The 19,015-nt window shown below is 44.5% G+C and overlaps 1 protein-coding gene across 4 annotated transcripts in view; it reads right to left on the reverse strand.

The window, feature by feature from the left end:
* Positions 1 to 8,845: 8,845 nt before the first annotated feature.
* Positions 8,846 to 19,015, reverse strand: part of PNISR (PNN interacting serine and arginine rich protein) — a 35,649-nt gene continuing 25,479 nt past the window's right edge. For 3 of the 4 annotated variants that reach the window (XM_073336837.1, XM_073336836.1, XM_073336835.1), the window contains 2 exons: positions 9,417 to 10,518; positions 8,846 to 9,174 (listed from right to left, as the gene is read on the reverse strand). In XM_073336837.1, the coding sequence (XP_073192938.1) occupies positions 9,144 to 9,174; positions 9,417 to 10,518 (1,133 nt within the window). In that variant the 3' untranslated portion in view covers positions 8,846 to 9,143. Of the gene's footprint in view, positions 9,175 to 9,416; positions 12,696 to 19,015 lie in introns of those variants that run through there. The other variant, XM_073336838.1, reaches the window with a different exon arrangement.

The raw sequence follows: 19,015 nt of genomic DNA on the forward strand, positions 1-19,015 counted from the left end.
AAAGCAATTCACAGAGAGAGAGACTCAAAGCAATACTCGAACAACAGAAACAGCACCCAGAGACTCCCCACCCTTTTGTTGTATTAACAATTGTGATTAAAATAGAGATAGAGGATGTATGTGGATGGATGCTTGGTGTGGATAATAACTGAATGATCAGGGAGGTGCCAGCCTAAGAATCCAGTGTCCATCGGCTGAAGAAGGCGTCAAGTGGAAATAACCAGAGGACCCCCGGAGGGCAGACTGGAATCCACCCAACAGCCTCAAGAATGGGAGAACCAAAGAACAAGATAACATCTTGGAGCCGTCAGGAATGTGCTATCTGCTGATTGATTCAGCAACAGCATGATGAAGCAATTCCCATAGACTGGCATAGGAAGAAATTCCTATAAAAATAGACTCTAAAAAGTGAGAACTTTGGGGTCTGATTCTGCAAACCAACTTCCAGGAGCATCAGATGAGCATCTGACAAGGCCCTGCTCCCTCCTCATGTCCAGGCCACCTGGCCAGTGGCTTGCCATGAGCAACTCTAAGGCTGGTAACTATGATAACAACCTTGCAGAACCTGTGTGTGTGTGTGTTTGTATGAATGAATGTGTGAATAAATATGAGATTGAATGGCATGTTATAGCTATAACTAACTGCTTACGAGGATTCCTTCTGTATTCACAATAAATGTGGTATTTTGCCTTTTTCCTTTTAATAAGATCCTGCTGGTTTTTATTTTATAGGTACAACACCACGCCAAAATATCGGGACAAATGGCGTCCAAACAGTACATTGGTCGGGACATGGGACAAACAACTATATATCGGGACAGTCCCATTTTATCAGGACGTCTGGTCACCCTAGGGCTGGGCAGCAGACCGAGTGGCTCCTGGGAGTCACCTGCAGGCACAGGTGCTGTGACCACTGTTCCCTCTAAGTTGTACATGTGTGTGTGCGCACAGATCCTAAACCCTGTGCACATGGCAAAACACCAGACGCACAAAAAATGAAATACTACCTCGGAGTCAGGCCGAAATATCATTTATGGGCGACTTTTGACATTGTTCGCCTGCCATCTATCAACACAGCCAGATTCTGCCAGCTGGCAAGGGGTGGGAAAGGGATAACATATAAGTATTTTACTCGCTTGGGCGCATTTGCCTCATGGCACACAAATTTGGACTCTGCTTCAAAAATTTGCGCAGAATAAATTTTTTTACACACACGGCCTGTCAAAAATTAGAGGGAACACTGGCTGCGACCAGGTCTATCACCCTGCCCCCTGCCAGTGAGTAGCAGAACCCCTGCCTGACCCACACTTCTTTTTTTGACAGGTTTCAGAGTAATAGCCGTGTTAGTCTGTATTCGCAAAAAGAAAAGGAGTACTTGTGGCACCTTAGAGACTAACCAATTTATTTGAGCATGAGCTTTCGTGAGCTACAGCTCACTTCATCAGATGCATACTGTGGAAACTGCAGCAGACTTTATATACACACAGAGAATAGCAGGAGAGTGAATTTGTGTGTGGGGGGGTGGAGGGTGAGAAAACCTGGATTTGTGCTGGAAATGGCCCAACTTGATGATCACTTTAGATAAGCTATTACCAGCAGGACAGTGGGGTGGGAGGAGGTATTGTTTCATATTCTCTGTGTGTATATAAAGTCTGCTGCAGTTTCCACGGTATGCATCTGATGAAGTGAGCTGTAGCTCACGAAAGCTCATGCTCAAATAAATTGGTTAGTCTCTAAGGTGCCACAAGTACTCCACTTCTTTTTTTACGTGCCCCAAGCCAGAATTAAAATCGTGATCACCACACAGCATACAGCAGCCCCCCTGGGAGAGCCCCTCCACCTGCCTCCCCAGCGCTGCAGGAAGGTCACTGCTTTACCGCCCAACACCGCTGCCTGGTGTCTCCACTTCTCTCCGTCCTTGCTCTCAGGGATTGTCTGAACACAGGATTTCACCAGTTATTTTAAATCTGTTTAAAATTGATTTAGTTAAATCAGTGAAAACTTTAGTGTGGTTTCAACCTAGTTATATCAATGGTACCTGTATATATTCTGACACATTAACACAACATCAGAAATCAGTCTGACTGCGGAAATTATAGAGGAATCTCTCTGCTAGTAACTTCAGGAAACGTCCTTGCTAGATTCCTCCTGAACCATCTTCTTCCTCTGGGAAGACATGCTTTGTGAATCTCAATGTGGGTTTATACCAACATTTCTCAAATGCTGCCACCTGGGGCTTTTCTTGTGGCCACAGCATGCTGAGCTGTGCTCTGGTGAGGGGAGGAAGCAGCAGCCTCTCTCCCAGGACCGCTCCCAGAGTCCCCTACCACTACCAGGATCTCTCCCCCAGGACCCCTCTGGAACCACAAATGCTGGAGGAGAAGGCAGCCAGCAAGTTCCCCGCCTTCCCAAGGGCAGTGGGGTTGAGTTTTTTAAGCCCGGGGGCAGGCTCCCACCCCAAGCTCATCCCTCCTTCCCCCCCTCCCCCCACACCTCCTGCAATGCCAGGGTTTGGCTGCACTAGCCAGGCTTTGGTCATGGGGCAGCAGGCTCCAGCCTCTGGCTTACCTCCCCTTCCCCATTGCCTCTGGCCCCTGCTGCCTTCTCCAGCCTGGGCTTCCACCACACAGCAGGGGGCTCCATCCCCCAGGCACAGGGCTTCGGGCTCAGGCCCCAGCTATGGAGTTCTGGCCCTGGGCCCCAGCTGTGTGGCAGCGGTGGGTGCTGACCCCAGGCTCACCCCCCCTGCCCCAATTGCCCCTGCTGCCTCCCCCACACCCTCCATCAACTCCCCCCAGGACTCTGCTGCCTTCCTCTTCACCACCTCATCCAGGGCTTAATTTGTCCCAGAGCTAAGTAAGGCTACTGTGAAAAGTGATATTTGTTAATACTACTTTTCACAGCAGACTTAGGAGCCAGCTAGGAGGACTGTGAAAAATGATATTACATGCAAGTATTCCTTTTTACAGCAGTAGTTGTAGGAGCTAGCAAGTCTTTTAAAAAACAAAAAAGCAAAAGAAATAACAAAAAAGACAAGAACGTGCAAAGCACTTTGTGTTTCTATGTTGTTTAGGACCAGTAAAGAATGGAGACAACAGTACGTTTTTATTATCGTGTTAAAAAAAAAAAAAAACCCTACATATATAAATTACAATGATGTGGACATGTATATGTGCATATTTGTTTTTCCTAAAGTTAATTAATACTTTAAGAAACATTGTCAGACCAGCCATGAGCACGAGTGGGTGGCTGTACTCTTAGGCCATCAAAAATTTTGTTGTGAGAACCCCTAGTTTAAACCATCTAAAGGCACCACTGACATGATCTTTACTGCTTGCCAGCTGCAGGAAAAATGTAGAGAATACCACAGACTGGTGTTCATGGACCTGACAGAAGCCTTTGACTCCATCAAGAGAGAAGCACGGTAGAAAATCCTTCTGAAGTATGGATGCCCACCAACATTTATCACCATTCTTTTAACTCTTTCACAATGACTTGCAAGCAGTGATCTTTTGAAATGGATCTGCTATGGTGCCTTTTAAGATTAAGACATGCATTTAGCAGGGCTGTGTTATTGTCCCAATGCTCTTCTCCATCTTCCTCGCTGCGATGCTCTATTTGATCACTGACAAGCTTCCAGCAGCAGTGCAGCTAATCTATCAAATGGATGGTAAACTGTTCAACCTCGGCCACTTCTGATCCAAAACCAAATCACCCCCAACCTTCATCATTCAGCTTCAGTAGGGTGATGATGCTGTAGGGGCAATACCTTCGAGATTCCCTGTGTAAAATATTTTTCCCCCAACCAGGTTCCAGGCTCCTTTCCAGTACTGTTTATTCCAAATTCAGGACTTGGGAGGGATAAGCATGTACCTTAAGTGTGGGAGAAGAGGTAGGTTACAACATCTGGCTAACTCCCGGTTGGGGCCTCTTCTCCTTGTGCTGGAGTAGCCAGCTCAAGGTGGTGGTGGTGGGATTACTTTGTGTATTTCTTGAGCTGCTACTGGTGGGGGAATCTACGAGAGGTATTCCACATATAGCAACTGCAGTGGCCATAGAAATAGCAGGTGTAACTGGTTGCTCAGTAGCTGAGTGAGCCACAACTGTCTTAGAAATCTCTGCAACCTGGACTATCTACCTCAGTCTACAAGTCCCAAAATAATGGAGTCCACAAATCTCCCAAACTCCTCAGACATCTGGCCTCAGCCACCTAGCGGCCCAATCTAATCACTTTTTGAGCAACGGCCCCAAGTTTTGTCCCCTCCAACCACTTTGCTGCTCAAAACTTCTGCCTGTATCAATCTGCCAACAGACCCAGCCAATCTAAAATGGCTGCATTCACGGTATCATAATCTGCTGCTTGTTCATCACTGAGTGGCATTGACCTTTTTACAAGAGATACAAAGCCACGTCGGGCCCCTACCCTCTTTTTCCAGGCTACTCCTGAAGCCATTCTCTCAGGTGTTAACAAAAAAGCATCAGGGTCATCCACTAGGCCCATTTTGCACAGCCTCATGTCCGTTGCCTGGTAATCACTCCTTATTGAGGGACTCACCAACTTCTCAAAGAGCTGTTGCTGCACATGCAACTGGCCTGCAATAAATTACTGTAGGCTTTTTTGTTGTTCAGCTTGCTAAGATAACAAGAACTGCCTCTCTGTGTACTGGATCTGTTGAAACTTTTACTACTCACCTACCCACCACAGGAGTTCCTCCATATTTCCCAGTCTGCCCACATCATCAGCTTCCCTTTCCAGTCCTTCACATACAGTGGAGTAGGAAATGCCAGGACAAGTCTCCAAATTCCATATTCCTTCACCCTAGCTTTCTCTTTGCAAGCAGTCCTCACACACTCCTGGTGAGTTCACTAACAGTGGACTTTATTTACAGTGTTTTACACAGACTTCATGTCCTGTTACCATAAGGCTTTCCCCAAGCTTCAACAGCCCTCTTGGCACTGGGTGAGAGAGTTGAAAGAGAGGTCTTATCTCTCTAAGATCTTGGGCTGTTTTACCTTTCCTTCTGTCTCCTGTCTCCCAATTAATAGTCCTTAGCTGATGAGCTGAATCTCTTCATTAACTGTTTAATCACCCAGTTCTAATCAACTCTCAATCTGGGTACTTACAAAGTGCAGAGTGGTGAGTCAGCCCTAGGCTTCTCCCACTATCACAGGTTGGTTTTTTGTTTGTGTTTGCAGAAGACATCAAAGATGTATCTATATCTTATTGAACAATGTTGAGTTACTTAGTATGAGCAGAGAGGATAGTAACAAAAGCTTAGACACAATACAGTGGTTGTACTGGATTAAGAATTTAAAAGTTTTGTTTGTAGCAGGCAAAGGGAAATACTGACGATGTGGGTAAGATCATCAATGGATCTGATGCTAATTGAGAACATTAAACTAATACAGTGTTGAGAAATCAAAATGATGACAGAAAACAAGTAGCAATTAAGACATGTCAATTTGGAAGCAGTATTAGAATGCTGGAATCAAGTGGTGGTGTTTGTTTTTGAGTGGATTATAATGTGCTAAAATAGATGACCAGGTCTTAGTGTGCTCTTTTACCAGGAGGAAACCTAATCTGACAATTTCCATTTTTGGAATATGGAATTATTGAAATAAGGAACAGGGGCCCAGAACTACAAAGGTACTTAGGAGCCTAAGCCTCAGGCACTTACATTCCAGTTTTGGTTCCACTGTGATCCACAAAACTTCTGCTGAACCCTGTAGGTGCCTAAATTACTTAGAAGCCTAAATTTTCAGGGTCAGAGTTTCCTAGGCACCTATGTTTTTGCATCTGGGCATGCACATTGCTGCCTCCATCTAGGCATCTGCACACCTAACTCCTGCCTAGGTCCCAGAGCAATTCACAACCCCAGAGAAGACAGGCAGCTGAATGCCTAAGTCACATTCAGGGCCCAATCCAGTAGGTGTGCTCAAAAGCTGGATCAGGTTCTATTCAAAATCTGGCCACCCAAGAAGATGGTGCCCACCTTAGTACTTTTAGCCCTGGGGTTAGAGCATTTACATGGGATGTGGGAGAAACAGGTTGAATTTCCCCCTCTCTGCCAGAGGGGGAAAAGGATGTGAATAAGGGTCTGCTGCCTCTCAGGTGAGTGCTCTAACCACTGAGCTATATAGTATTCTGATGTTAGAGGGTTTCCTCAATCTCTCCTATTGAAGCTGTGCCACTGTGGCTAATGAAAAGGGGAGGGGGGGGGGAGGGACTGGACCCTGGGTCTCCTACTCCCCAAAGGGCTGCCCTAACCCCTGGACTACAGTCTCTCTCTCTCTTTCACACACACACACAATTTGTCATATCTCAATGGTTAAAGTACCCTCCTGAGAAGTGTGCAAATCCTTCCTCTCCCACACACCCCATCAGACAGAAGGGAATTGAACCTGGGTCTCCATGTCTTACATGAGTGCTTTAACCACTGGGCAAGGAGTAATAAGGTGGGCACCTCCTCCTCTCACCATTTTGTGTGAAGCAAGGCATGTGTCTAACTACCAAGAGACACCTTAGGCCCCTAATCCACCTGACTCCATGTGGCTGGCTCCCTGTTTGTGGATCACTAAGCAGATATAGGTGTCACCGTGCAGCCCAGACTTAGGCACCTATTTTTGAGAGGGGAGGGATTTAGGACACACTTCTCTTGTTACCATCTCCCCTAGCAAGCTTCGGTGTCTCCCTGCCTAGTATGCTGGCTTTTGTGGATCACATTCTAAGGCACTTATCTGTCTTCATTCATTGTACAGGGAACCTAGGTGCCTAAATCAGGTTTGAGGATCACAATGATTTTCCTGTGGTTTTCTAGGAGCTGGTGCAAAACTTCCATCCCATCATGGCTTCCACTCAAAATTCCAGAATTGGTTTATCAGTCTGAGTTTAGAATTTTATTTCATCAAAATGAAAGTAAAAATCAGGATTATTTTAAAAATTATTTCCCTCAAGTAACTGAAGAAGTTACAAACTTCTGGGGACAGAGACTTTCTAGCAATTCTGTGTTTTCTAAATCTAGTGAGAATAAAATTAGAACCCTCAACACTACTTGTAAGGGGTACGGTAGCCATAGTTTAGGACAGGGGTGGGCAAATGTTTTGGCCCAAGGGCCACCTTGGGGTGCAAAACTGTATGGGGTGCTAGGTAGGGAAGGCTGTGCCCCCCAAACAGCCTGGCCCCAACCCCCTATCTGCCCCCTCCCACTTCCCACCCTGACTGCCCCCCTCAGAATCCCCAACCCATCCAACCCCCTGCCCACCCCCTACCCCCCAAAAATGGAATAGGACCATAAATTGTAAGGAGTGGTGCTGGAGCATGCACTACAGGTATAATTGAGCCTGCTAAGAAAGAGCTGGGGGGTGAGGAGGAGAGGAAAAAACTCTACTGGTGTACAAAGCTATGGATATGCTTGCTTGATTAACCCCAATAAACACTGCATTGCTTGCACTTCAGACTCTGGCCTTCTTTCTGTCTGCGTGACAAGAACCAAGGGAGGACGAGGGGAAGCCCTAACAGGGAGGATACTATATTCATTCCACCCCAGCCTTCATTTGTGAACTTGGGTTTTAAAGAAACTCCATAACACTTGCTCCATACACTTAAAAATGGTGTTTCCTTTTCCCTACTGCACAAATCTTTTAAAATTATTTTAATCTGTGTCTGTTTGGAACAGGCAGAAGCCTTCACAAATCCAAATTAATAGAGCATCTAAATTTAGAGTTCTCTTTATTTATACAAACCCTCCATTATATACTTACCCACAAAACTGTTTAAGACCATATCTCCTCCATGTATGAAATTACACCTGACAGTCTTATTTACCTTTCCCATTCAAACATGCTCGTAAGAGAACTCTCTTATAAAACACGATGAAGTTTAATGTATGTGAATGTCAACAACGTAACAAAATTAATGCCAATGTACTGCTAATAATAGATGTTCTGTATATGCTATTTAGCTAGATCTATGGAATTTTTAAATACAGCAGTACTGTAGTATGCTCTCTTTATTGCCAAGTCAATACCAATATCAGTGAAGTTGTGTCAAATGTAATTTCCATAATTACAGGACATGACAAAATTCCAGTTATTGGGAGAGTATATAAACCTCTCACACTTTTTTTTTTTTTTTTTTTAAACTGAATAGATAATATAAGATCTGGACTGAAAACCAAATGCAGTGCATTGCAGAACCTATATTCCACAGTAGTGTATCTTAAACTTAATTGTAGCTGATTGAAAAAAAAAAAAATCTACACATTCCCAAATGTCTAAACTCTCAAGATAACCAATGTTTCACAAAATTCTCACTTCTTAAGAGAACTGATAGTCTATTGAGAGCAGATTATTATCCATTATTCTATATTCCAACCAGTATTAAGTAGCGGTTGAACACAAAATAGAAGTGGTTGAGTGAGGAATATAGTTCCAAAGCTGAACATTCATGGTGCACATGATCAGTTACTTTCACATATTCCTACTGGTGCTCAGTTGGGTTTAGCATATCGCATATTACAGAATGATCCATATTTTACACACACAGCATATGTTACCTGATAGTCCAAAAAAGAAGGAGAACTGTGAAAATGTTAAGACATTTTCATCTAACGAAAAAAATAATTAGAAAACTATTTCTTTTTCTCCCCAACCCCAACCCAACTGATTAATTTTAAATCCCTGAACAAAATAAAAAAAATAAAATTACATACTTTGAAAAACAATAGATGTTAAAATTTTTTCAAAGTACTTTTAAAATTTGTTATACAAAAAAACAGCTGCCTTTAAAAAAAGTATTATCTGTATTTTAACACGCAAAATTAAGGTGCAAGAATTTTAAACAAAAATGAACTAAAGAGCTTTATTGACATCACAATACATTCAATAGTAATTTTAAGAACATTACAGCTGAAAGAGAATGGCATGTTTTATATTCTTATTAAGCACTACTGTTTTTGAAAAAATTGCAATACAAAGAAATCCTATTATTTAACTGAGCAGCATTTGGAAAAAAATACATCTATTTACAGTTTAAAAAAAGGATTCTGGTTTCACCTACACAGCCACAATGTGCCTCTATAATGAGACAAGCCCTTAAAACTCATGGAATTTTTTAATGTCATGTCACTGGTGCCACATCATTCCTCAGCGTTTACGACGAGGAGGGGTGATTGACCTGAAAAATAAAGGGAAAAGGGGAAAAAGTTAATGGGGAAAGACACCCCGCCCCAAAACCACACATACTTTAGGCTTAACAATTAGTAATTTTAAAAGACTTCCCAAAATTACTTTTGCCCAAGACAACAATTACAACAAATACCGAATTTTATTTTAAAAAATACTTTTATATGTTGTACACAGGAAGACGAATAGTAAAAAAAAAAAATAATCAGACAAAATACTTAAAAAGTATACTACCTTGATCGTGACTTAGACTTGTGTTTGCGGCTTGCCTTCTTACCAGACCTTTGAGATTTCTCCATGGATCGTGACCGACTATGCTTTGATTTCTTAGCCTTCTTTTCTTTGCTGCTTCCTGGTGATTCAGAACTGCTCCTGACACTAGATTCAGAGCCTGAATGTTTTTTACTATCTTTGGTAGAACTTTTTTTGCTTTCCTGTCTAGAATCCTGTCTTAAAATTTTAACAGATATTGAATTGCGAGAGAGAGCTCTTTCACTATCTCTTTTTCTTTTTAACCTACTGTCATCATGATTGCCAGACTTACTGTCTTTTTCTTCTTTTCTTTGCTTCTCTTTTCTTTTCTCCTGGTCTCTCTCCCGTTCTCTGTTCTTCTTCCTATCTTTATCTATGCTCCTACTTCGTTCCTTTTTCCTCTCTTGATCTTTACCATCGCCCTTGTGCTTGTGCCTATTTCCACTAAGACTTCTATGCTGGTCATCACTTTTACGCCTATCTCGACTCCTGCTGCGACTAGCATGACTAGCTCGCCTATCCCTTGAGTGACTACTGCTCCTACGCCTCTCCCAACTTCGTTCCCGGGAAGGACTACGATTTTTTCGTCTCTCCCCCTTGTCAATGCTATTTCTACTAGACCTTCTCCTTTCTCTTATCTTTTCCCTACTTCTACTCCTCTCTCTCCTATTTCTACGAGAATAACTCCTACTTCTACTGCGCCTAATTTTATGTGATGGAGATCTACTGTGACTACGCCTCTTCTTCCTTTTAGGAGAGGAAGACCGTGAAGAACTGCGGCTACTACCTGAGCTCGTACTATATGATGTACTAGACACAGTACTGCTGCTACTACTGCTTCTGCTGTTGCTGCTAGTGGTACCACTACTAGAACTTCTTGACCTACTCCTTCCTGTTCTCTCTTTTTCTTTAACCTCTTTTTTGGATTCTATATCTGGTGCAGTTTCACCTGGAGATCTTTTCTTTTCATTGAACATATCATCCTCTGTTTCCTTCGCTTCCTGTGGTGCTGAATTACTATTTTGCTCTTTATTGATGAATTCACTCATCTCTCTTGCAATTTTTTCATTTTGTAGTTTTTCTTCTGGAAAAGCATATGAAAGAAAAAAACCACAAGTAATGCCAAATAATGTGTACAGATACATGGCAAGAGAACAAATGTGCTGTCTTTCTTGGCTAAGGAACAAGTTCCCAGACCACCTTAGTCATTTTTAGAAAACAATTCACTTGCCACTCCTCACTACACCATCATCTTAAAGTTCCTGGATGACTTTTGCGTCTTCTTAAAAAAAAAATATATCCCTCCCCCTCCCCAGTGCTTAATATCATTCAACATACAGAATTTAATTCATAAGCCTGTAATGACAGGGAACTGCATTGGATGACCTAATTTTATGACACTGTAATTTAGAGGTGATTTCTAAAACCTGTTTTCTGAATTTTTTTTTTTTTAAAAGGCAAAACAGGAGATATTTTTTTTAACAGTTTTGGATGCTATTTTTGTTTACATAACTCAATCAAGAATTTTGGCAAGTTATTAATTCATACTTTATGTTCGTATTTTAAATGTATCTGAACTTGGTGCATATGGGTAAAAGAAACCATTCTATTTCCATGACAACAAAGCGATATGTACTGCACCTCAAAGCGATATGTACTGCAAGATGTGTTAACTTCTCCATACCACCCTGATGGACCACACCTCTAGAAAAGGATAGCGGAGACTCCATACTCACTCATTTAATCATTAGGTTCTTTGTTGAGACTAATTAGCAATGTTGGGAAGTGGACATCTGTCCACTAGAAACAGAACTAAAGGCTTGTCTATATATGGAGTTGATCCTAAGTAACTCCATGTGTTGATATTTTCTGGAATAAGAGTGTTCACACATGGAGTTAATCAGGAACAACTCCACATATAACCAAGCCTTCAGCACACCAGACTGCTGACAGATCACTTCCAGTATGCATCGAACTGGTGACATGAGAGTAAAAAAAGGTTATATATCCCATCTCCAAGTTCCCCAAATCATCCAGACCTTCCACATATTTTATTTTAAAATAGCGCTTAAGCAAGAAAAAAATACTTATGAATTTTAGAAGGTTTTTTCAGTACATCATACATATTTTAAACACATTAAAAGGATTAGGACACCACCGCTTAAGGGGTAAAAATTAATTTTAGAATACTTTTTCCCCTTCAATATAATTTTTTTTAAATAGCAGAACAAGACACCATTACATTAAATGCATACATTGCCAAAAATCTCAGCTACCCAGAAAAACTGGAAATGCTCACCTTTTACAATTCAATTATAATCAACTTTGATATATAGCACACACAGAAATGGAGTAACAAGGTAAGTCTGTTTCAGCTGCATGTTGAAGAGGTTAAAGGTTGCCCCCCAAAATTCTACATAAAACTGAGTCAGCTGTACCTCACTGAACACAGATAATGATTACAGTTGTGATCCAAAAATGTACTCAACCAAGGTAAAGCACTTCTGTTGCAGTAAAGCTTTTTTGTCTGTTTATGATAGGAAACATCCATTTACTGCTCTATCTGGTGATAACTTAGTCTGGCTAAATAGCTATGCACAACTCCATTGTTTGCTTGCTGTGACAGTTTAAATGGCAAAGTGAATACCTCAGAAGAGAAGTGTTTTCTAGCTAATAGGCTTGGACACACAGCTTTAGTTTTGCCTTTAAGTGGGGAATATTACATGATGAGCAGAAGACTAAGCAAAAATAGTATTGTTTTCATGTAAATATCCTAATATAAATACAAATAAAAGCAGGGGAAGAGAAATTGAAAATCGAAAGAGGCAACATGGTTTCTAAATAGAAAGTTTAAAAGCCACACAAAACTTTGAGATACACAGATGCAATAATTAAGTGTGTTCTCATGCAAGGACTGCCTTATGAAGAGACCACCTTTTACAGGGGTGGGAAAAAACTCATGAAAATGAAGTGATCTGGAAGATATTTTGGATCATTTTCACTTCAAGCTTCACAATAAAACCCACCTTCTTGAATATTCAGCAATGACAAAGGTTCTTTGTTTGCTCATGTTTAACTAGAAGTAATCAAGCAGGCCAGGAAAATTATTATTATAAGGACTACCTTGACAAAAATTTAAAATAACCTTTCAAAATTCCAGTTTGTTTTTTTCCTCAGGGAGACTTCTTCTCCCTCATGTGACCATAATACAGATCACTTCCACATTCCTCTCCCTTGATATATGCACACAGCTTAATACACCTAAAGAGAAGAATGAAAATGAAATGTTGAGCTATCACACCCCTTTATGAAGGAATGGCTGATCCAGGTCAGCTTCCAGGCCTTTAAACAAAGAGGAGAAAATGTCCAACTTCAACACAACAGGAAATAAATATGCCAGTGATACACTGTTTTTTGAGTTTTAACTGCCTTGCTCCCATCAGATCCTGACTGAAGTACTAAATTGTCTATAGCCCCCCTTTATTTAAGCAAAACGATTGGTAAACATTATTCTCTGCCAACATCCAGTGGACTTACCCCACTCTGAGACTTAAGTGAGCCTCTCACTCATGCATGTACCAATCATGATTGCTCTCTAGGCAGGAAACACAGAAGTAACCCCAGCAAATTTTCTTGTGCTGTAACCATCATGCATGAGGGGGGACTTAATATCCAAAGTGTTAGGAGAGATAGGCCAGAGAGAGCTCTGATCAAGGTTATGTTCTCAGAAGCTACAGCTGGAGTGACTGAATGTGAAAACTGGAACCGACACCAAGTTACGAAGACACACATGTAAACATACCTAGTTGCATAATCTGAGGTCCTGAAAGGAACACTTTAGCAGACTATCTAACCTAGAAGTGTTTTCTGCAATGGGGCAAGGAACTTTTGGCTGGTTTTGAGAACCCAAAAACCCAAAGGAACCTCTTACTGTTTGAGTAAATGAGTACGTGAATGCACGCCTCTTGCAGAATTCCTTCCATTTGACTTGCTGAATAATGGAAAATTGAGTCTCCGAAATTAGACTGGCACACAGAAAACAGAGTTCACTTTCTTCACATTTAGAATAGAGTGGAACCCAATAGGTACCTCAGGCTACAAAAAGCAGTGAATATATCTCTACATCTGCTTTAAGAAATTGCATATCCTGGGTCTTACTTTCTTCAAGGTCTGAGCAGTCACAAATCACTCCAAACCAACTTTCAGCAGTTTGAAAGAAGATAATCCCTTTGGCTGAGGACTGCCCAGCTTTCTCTTAGAGACCCAAATTGCAGTCTGATTTTCTTGAGGGGGGAGGTTGGAGAGAGGAGAACCCTAAGGCAAACAAGTCTAACTACCCACAAGGAAGCATCCTATGCTAATCTAGCCCCAATGAAGTGACAGGAGAAAAATTCTAAAAGGCAGGGAAAAGGGGAAATCCCAAAAAAATGATAGTGAAAACTTGGTGGCTGGATAAGCTATCTAGTGAGAGACAGAACCAGCCTGCCCCTTTGAAATGGGGAGTGACATCACAAGCGTTAGAATACATTTCATGTATTTATAACATATTGTGGCGAAATACCTTGTTCGCCTCAGCAGGCTCAGTCCTTTTTAGCCTTGGAGACTCAAGTTTGGGGCAAGGCAAATCCTTATAGGTGGCACAGGGTGCTGCTGCTCCTCTCCTCAGTCAGTCCCTTGTGCTTGTTTTACTTCCCTTCTGGGGGGGCGGAGGGGGAGTGCAGCCTCCCTAATGGGAAGGTCTGGTGTCTTGCTGCAAACAGCCGACTGGCAGCTTCCCTGCTTCTCTCACTCTCCCCCTTCTTCCAGGCAGGGGCTGGTTTAAAAATGTCTCAAGTAGTTGGAGTCAGCTGAACCTAATTTGTTCCCTAGCAACCCCTTTTCCAGCTGAACCTTATTGCTCCCTGGTTCTCTCTCCTCAGTGGAGGGAGGGGCCTTTTAACCCCCTGAGACTAATTACTACCTCCCCTTGTAGCTGTTTGACCTGGGTTTACCACAGTATATACAAAATTCTTCATCTGCACAAGCTCTTTTCATCATCCACTAGTAAGCTGACCTATACCACTGTGTAGCCTGGCAAATAGGTTTGGAGAAGGTTCTCAACCTGAGAACACTTTGTAAACATATACGATTTCAAAGATCCTTGTGCAATGCAGTCCTTGTAAAATTCATTCGCATGTGAAGGGACAACATAAGGCTTATGTCCCACTTTAAAGATCAGTGGAGAAAAGGCTTCACATGGTCCCTCTCCATAGGGGTGAATTTTACTCTAAATCAGGGTTGATATGTTAAAGGAATTTACTTTTGAAAACTATCTGTAGAACCCTGCACATATACAAAATTTGTATCTGCATCTGATCTGCAAAAACAATCTTTGGATATCCACAGACATAAATCAGATCTCCATGGATTTGCAGGGCTCTATCTGTTGTAATTTGCTCTTTTAAAACTGAGAAAGTAAATAGTCTATGAAGAACAAATATAACGAATTTTACAAGCAGGAAGGAAAAAAAAGGACACAAAACCAGTTTTTGGCAAAGCAGTTCAAACACATTTTTGAGCAAAAATTTAGAATTAAGGAAAAAACGCGTACTCATTTTCTTGTAACTGTTGTTCTTCGAGATGTGTTGTTCATGTCCATTCCAAGCAGGTGTGCGCGTGCTGCGTGCACACCAGCCGGATGATTTTCCCCCTAGCAGCGTCTGTGGGGTCGGCCTGGTGTCCCCTGGGGTGGCACCTTCATGGCGCCCAATATCGGGCCCCGCCGACCCCCCACCCCCCTCAGTTCTTTCTTGCTGACTATTCCAACCGAGGGGTAGGAGGGTGGGTATTGGAATGGACATGAACAACACATCTCGAAGAACAACAGTTACGAGAAAGTGAGTAACCGTTTTTTCTTCTTCGAGTGATTGTTCATGTCAATTCCAAGCAGGTGATTCAGAAGCTAGAGCTCAGGAGGTGGGGTCGGAGTTATCCACAGAAAAGAGCACGGCTCTCCCAAAAGTCGCATCGTCCTTGGACTGTTGTGTAATTGCATAGTCTGACGTAAATGTATGTATTGAGGACCATGTAGCTGCCCTGCAAATTTCCTGAATAGGGACTTGTGCCAGGAACGCCGCAGAGGCGGCCTGGGTCCTGGTAGAGTAAGTGGTTATCTGTGGAGCAGGCTCCTTTGCCAGGGTATAGCAGTCCCTAATGCAGGACGTTATCCATGACAATATGCATTGAGAGGATACCAGGCGGCCCTTCATTCTGTCCGCCATGGCTACGAAGAGTTGGACGGACTTCCGGAACGACTTAGTTCTCTCTATGTAGAAGGCTAAGGCCCTACACACGTCCAGTGAGTGCAGCTGTGTGGCTTGGGATAAAACACTAGGAGGAAGATGTCCTGGGTCATGTGAAAATGGGAGACGACCTTCGGGAGAAAAGCCAGAAGAGGCCTGAGCTGGACCTTATCCTTATGAAAAACTGTGTCGGGGGCTCAGACGTGAGAGCCCTGAGCTCTGAAACTCGTTGAGCCGAGGTAATTGCCACAAGGAACGTGACCTTGAATGAGAGATATAACGGAGCAGGTGGCAAGACATTCAAATGGCGAGCCTGTAAGGCCTGGAGAGGACTAAATTCAGGTCCCAGGCAGGGACAGGCTGACGCGTGTGTGGGAAGAGCCTGTCCAAACCCTTGAGAAAACGACTGACCAGAGGGTTTGCAAAGACCGAGAGACCGTCTGAACCCAGATGGAAGGCGGAGATAGCGGCCAAGTGGACCCTTATTGATTACCAGGACAAGTCTTGATGCTTTAGGTGAAGGAGGTAGTCCAGTATAAACGGTATGGAGGTGAGGAGCGGCAACTGACTACATTGCTCCGCCCAGACAGAGAACCTTTTCCAATTGGCCAGGTAAGTAGCCCTGGTGGGGGGGCTTTCTACTACCCAGGAGGACTTGTCTGACCTGGTCCGAACAAGACAGCTCTGTGGCACTTAGCCATGGAGCATCTAGGTCGTAAGGTGGAGCGACTCCAGATTCGGGTGCTGGAGTTGGCCCTGGTCCTGTGTGATCAGGTCGGGGACCAGGGATAAGGTGAGTGGGGTCGCTACGGACATTTCCAGGAGCGAGGTGAACCAGTGCTGACGCGGCCACACTGGTGCTATTAGTATGACTCGGCCCCAGTCCCTGTGGATCTTGAGGAGCACCCTGTGGGCTAAGGGGATGGGTGGGAAAGCATATAGCAGGCAGCCCTCCCATGAGAGAAGGAAGACATCCCTGATGGCCCCCGAGCCGTGGCTCCCAAGAGAACAGAAAGTCTGACGTTTCCTGTTGCCCAGAGTGGTGAACAAGTCTATCTGGGGAGAGCCCCAGAACCAGAAGATTGAGCTCACCACGTCTGGCCAAAGGGACCACTTGTGACCGTTGAAGGTCCGGCTGAGGCTGTCCGTGTGTTTCGCACCCCTGGGAGGTATGAAGCCTGCAGGTGGATCGAGTGCTCTATGCAGAAGTCCCACAGGGCAAGGGCTTCTAGGCACAGGGGAGAGGAACGTGTACTCTGCCCATTATGTGTGTTTTGAAAGCGTAGCATGCCAGATGCACTGCCCTCAGCTCTTTGACACTGATGTGAAGAGTGAGGTCCACCGGAGACCAGAGGCCTTGGGTCTTGAGGTCCCCTAGATGAGCCCTCCCAACCCAGATCCAAGGCGTCTGACACCAAGGTGAGCGAGGGCTGAGGGCTGGCAAAAGGCACCCCTGCGCAAACCATTCGAGGGTCGAGCCACCATAGGAGGGAGTCCAGTACCAGACGGGGCAGGGTTACGACCCTGTCCAACACATCTCTGGCTGGTCGGTACACTGATGCCAGCCACGACTGGAGTGGGCGCAGCCTGAGCCTGGCATGCTGCACCACATATGTGCAGGAGACCATGTGTCCCAGCAGCTTTAGCCAGTTTCTTGCCGACGTCGTTGGGAACCGTCTGAGGCTCTGTATGATGTCCTGAAGTGAGCGAAACCTGGCCTCTGGGAGGTACGTCCTGGCTTGGGTAGAGTCCAGGACCGTGCCTATGAACTCTATCCTCTGCACTGGGGACAGAGTAGATTTCTGCTTGTTCAGGAGGAGACCTAAGTCGAAGAAGGTCCTCCTTATAAACTCGACCTAAGCCTCCAAATAGCAACCTTTGATCAGTCAGTCGTTGAGGTATGGAAAAATCTATCTGGCGCTTCCGCAGGAATGCCGCAACGACTGTCACGCATTTTGTGAATACTCAGGGGGGCAGTCGACAGTCCGAACGGGAGGACGGCAAACTGGTAGTTGCCTCTGTTCACCACGAATCTGAGGTAGTGTCTGTTATGTGGGACTATTGCAATATGAAAATATGCATCTTTCAAGTCGAGGGCGGCATACCAGTCTCCTGGATCCAGTGAGGGGATAATGGAGGTTAGTGAGACCATGCGAAACTTGAGTTTCTTTATGTACTTGTTAAGCTGTCGCAGGTCCAGTATGGGTCTGAGGCCCCCCGCTTAGCCTTCCATATGAGGAAATACCGGGAGTAGAAACCCTTGCCCCTTCGCTCCTGAGGAACCTCCTCCACTGCCCCCGATAGGAGGGACTGAACCTCTTGAATTAGAAGTTGCTCGTGAGAGGGGTCCCTGAAGAGGGACGGAGAAGGGGGCTGGGAAGGCAGGAGGGTACAGAATTGGATGGAATATCCCCTCTCTACCATGCGGAGCACCCATCGGTCTGAAGTAATTTGGGACCTGGCACAGACAGACAGGATGAGAAAGTAAGATGGGAAGGATCCAAAGGTCGTACTGGCAAGCAGTCCTCGACTGTACCCTCAAAAGGGTAGTCTAGAGCCCTGTGGGGCCCTAGGCTGGCCCGAGCTTTGTACAGAGAGAGGGCGTTGCCTCCTCCGAGTGCTCCTGTTCCGCCTATGCGGAGAGTCCTGGCGGTTTTGGGGTTGGTAAGGACGAGGGGCACATTGAGGCCTAAAATGTCTGCGCTGGGTAGCAGGCGTGTGAAGCCCCAGCGAACGAAGGGTAGCCCTCAAGTCCTTCAAGCTGTGAAGTCTCTTATCCGTCTTCTCGGAGAGGAGAGCTACATCCTCGAAGGGAAGGTCTTGAATGGTCTGCTGGACCTTGTCGGGAAGACCAGAGACGCGTAGCCAGGAGCCTCTCTTCATAACCACCCCTGTGGCCAAAGTGCAGGAGGCCGCATCCGCAGCGTCCAAGGCCGCTTGCAAAGACGCTCGCAAGACCAGTTTCTCCTCCTCCACGAGCGCAGAGAACTCTCCCAAGCTTCCTGGGGCAGAAGTTCTGTAAACTTAGCCATAGACGAGCAGGTGTTATGGCTGTAGCGGCTTACTATGGCCTGCTGGTTGGCTATAGGAAGTTGTAGGCCTGCTGTCGAGTAGACCTTCCGGCCAAACAGGTCCAGTTTCTTGGCATCCCTGTTTTTAGGGGTGGAGCCTTGAAACCCTTGACGTTCTCTCTGATTGGCCACGTCGACCACCAAAGAGACCGGGGGGGGGTGTGTGTAAAGATGTTTATACCCCCTACAGGGAACAAAGTAGCGGCGCTCAGATTTCTTGGCTGTAGGT

Source organism: Lepidochelys kempii, chromosome 3 (assembly GCF_965140265.1).
Source record: "Lepidochelys kempii isolate rLepKem1 chromosome 3, rLepKem1.hap2, whole genome shotgun sequence".
In the NCBI taxonomy this organism is placed as follows: domain Eukaryota; kingdom Metazoa; phylum Chordata; order Testudines; family Cheloniidae; genus Lepidochelys; species Lepidochelys kempii.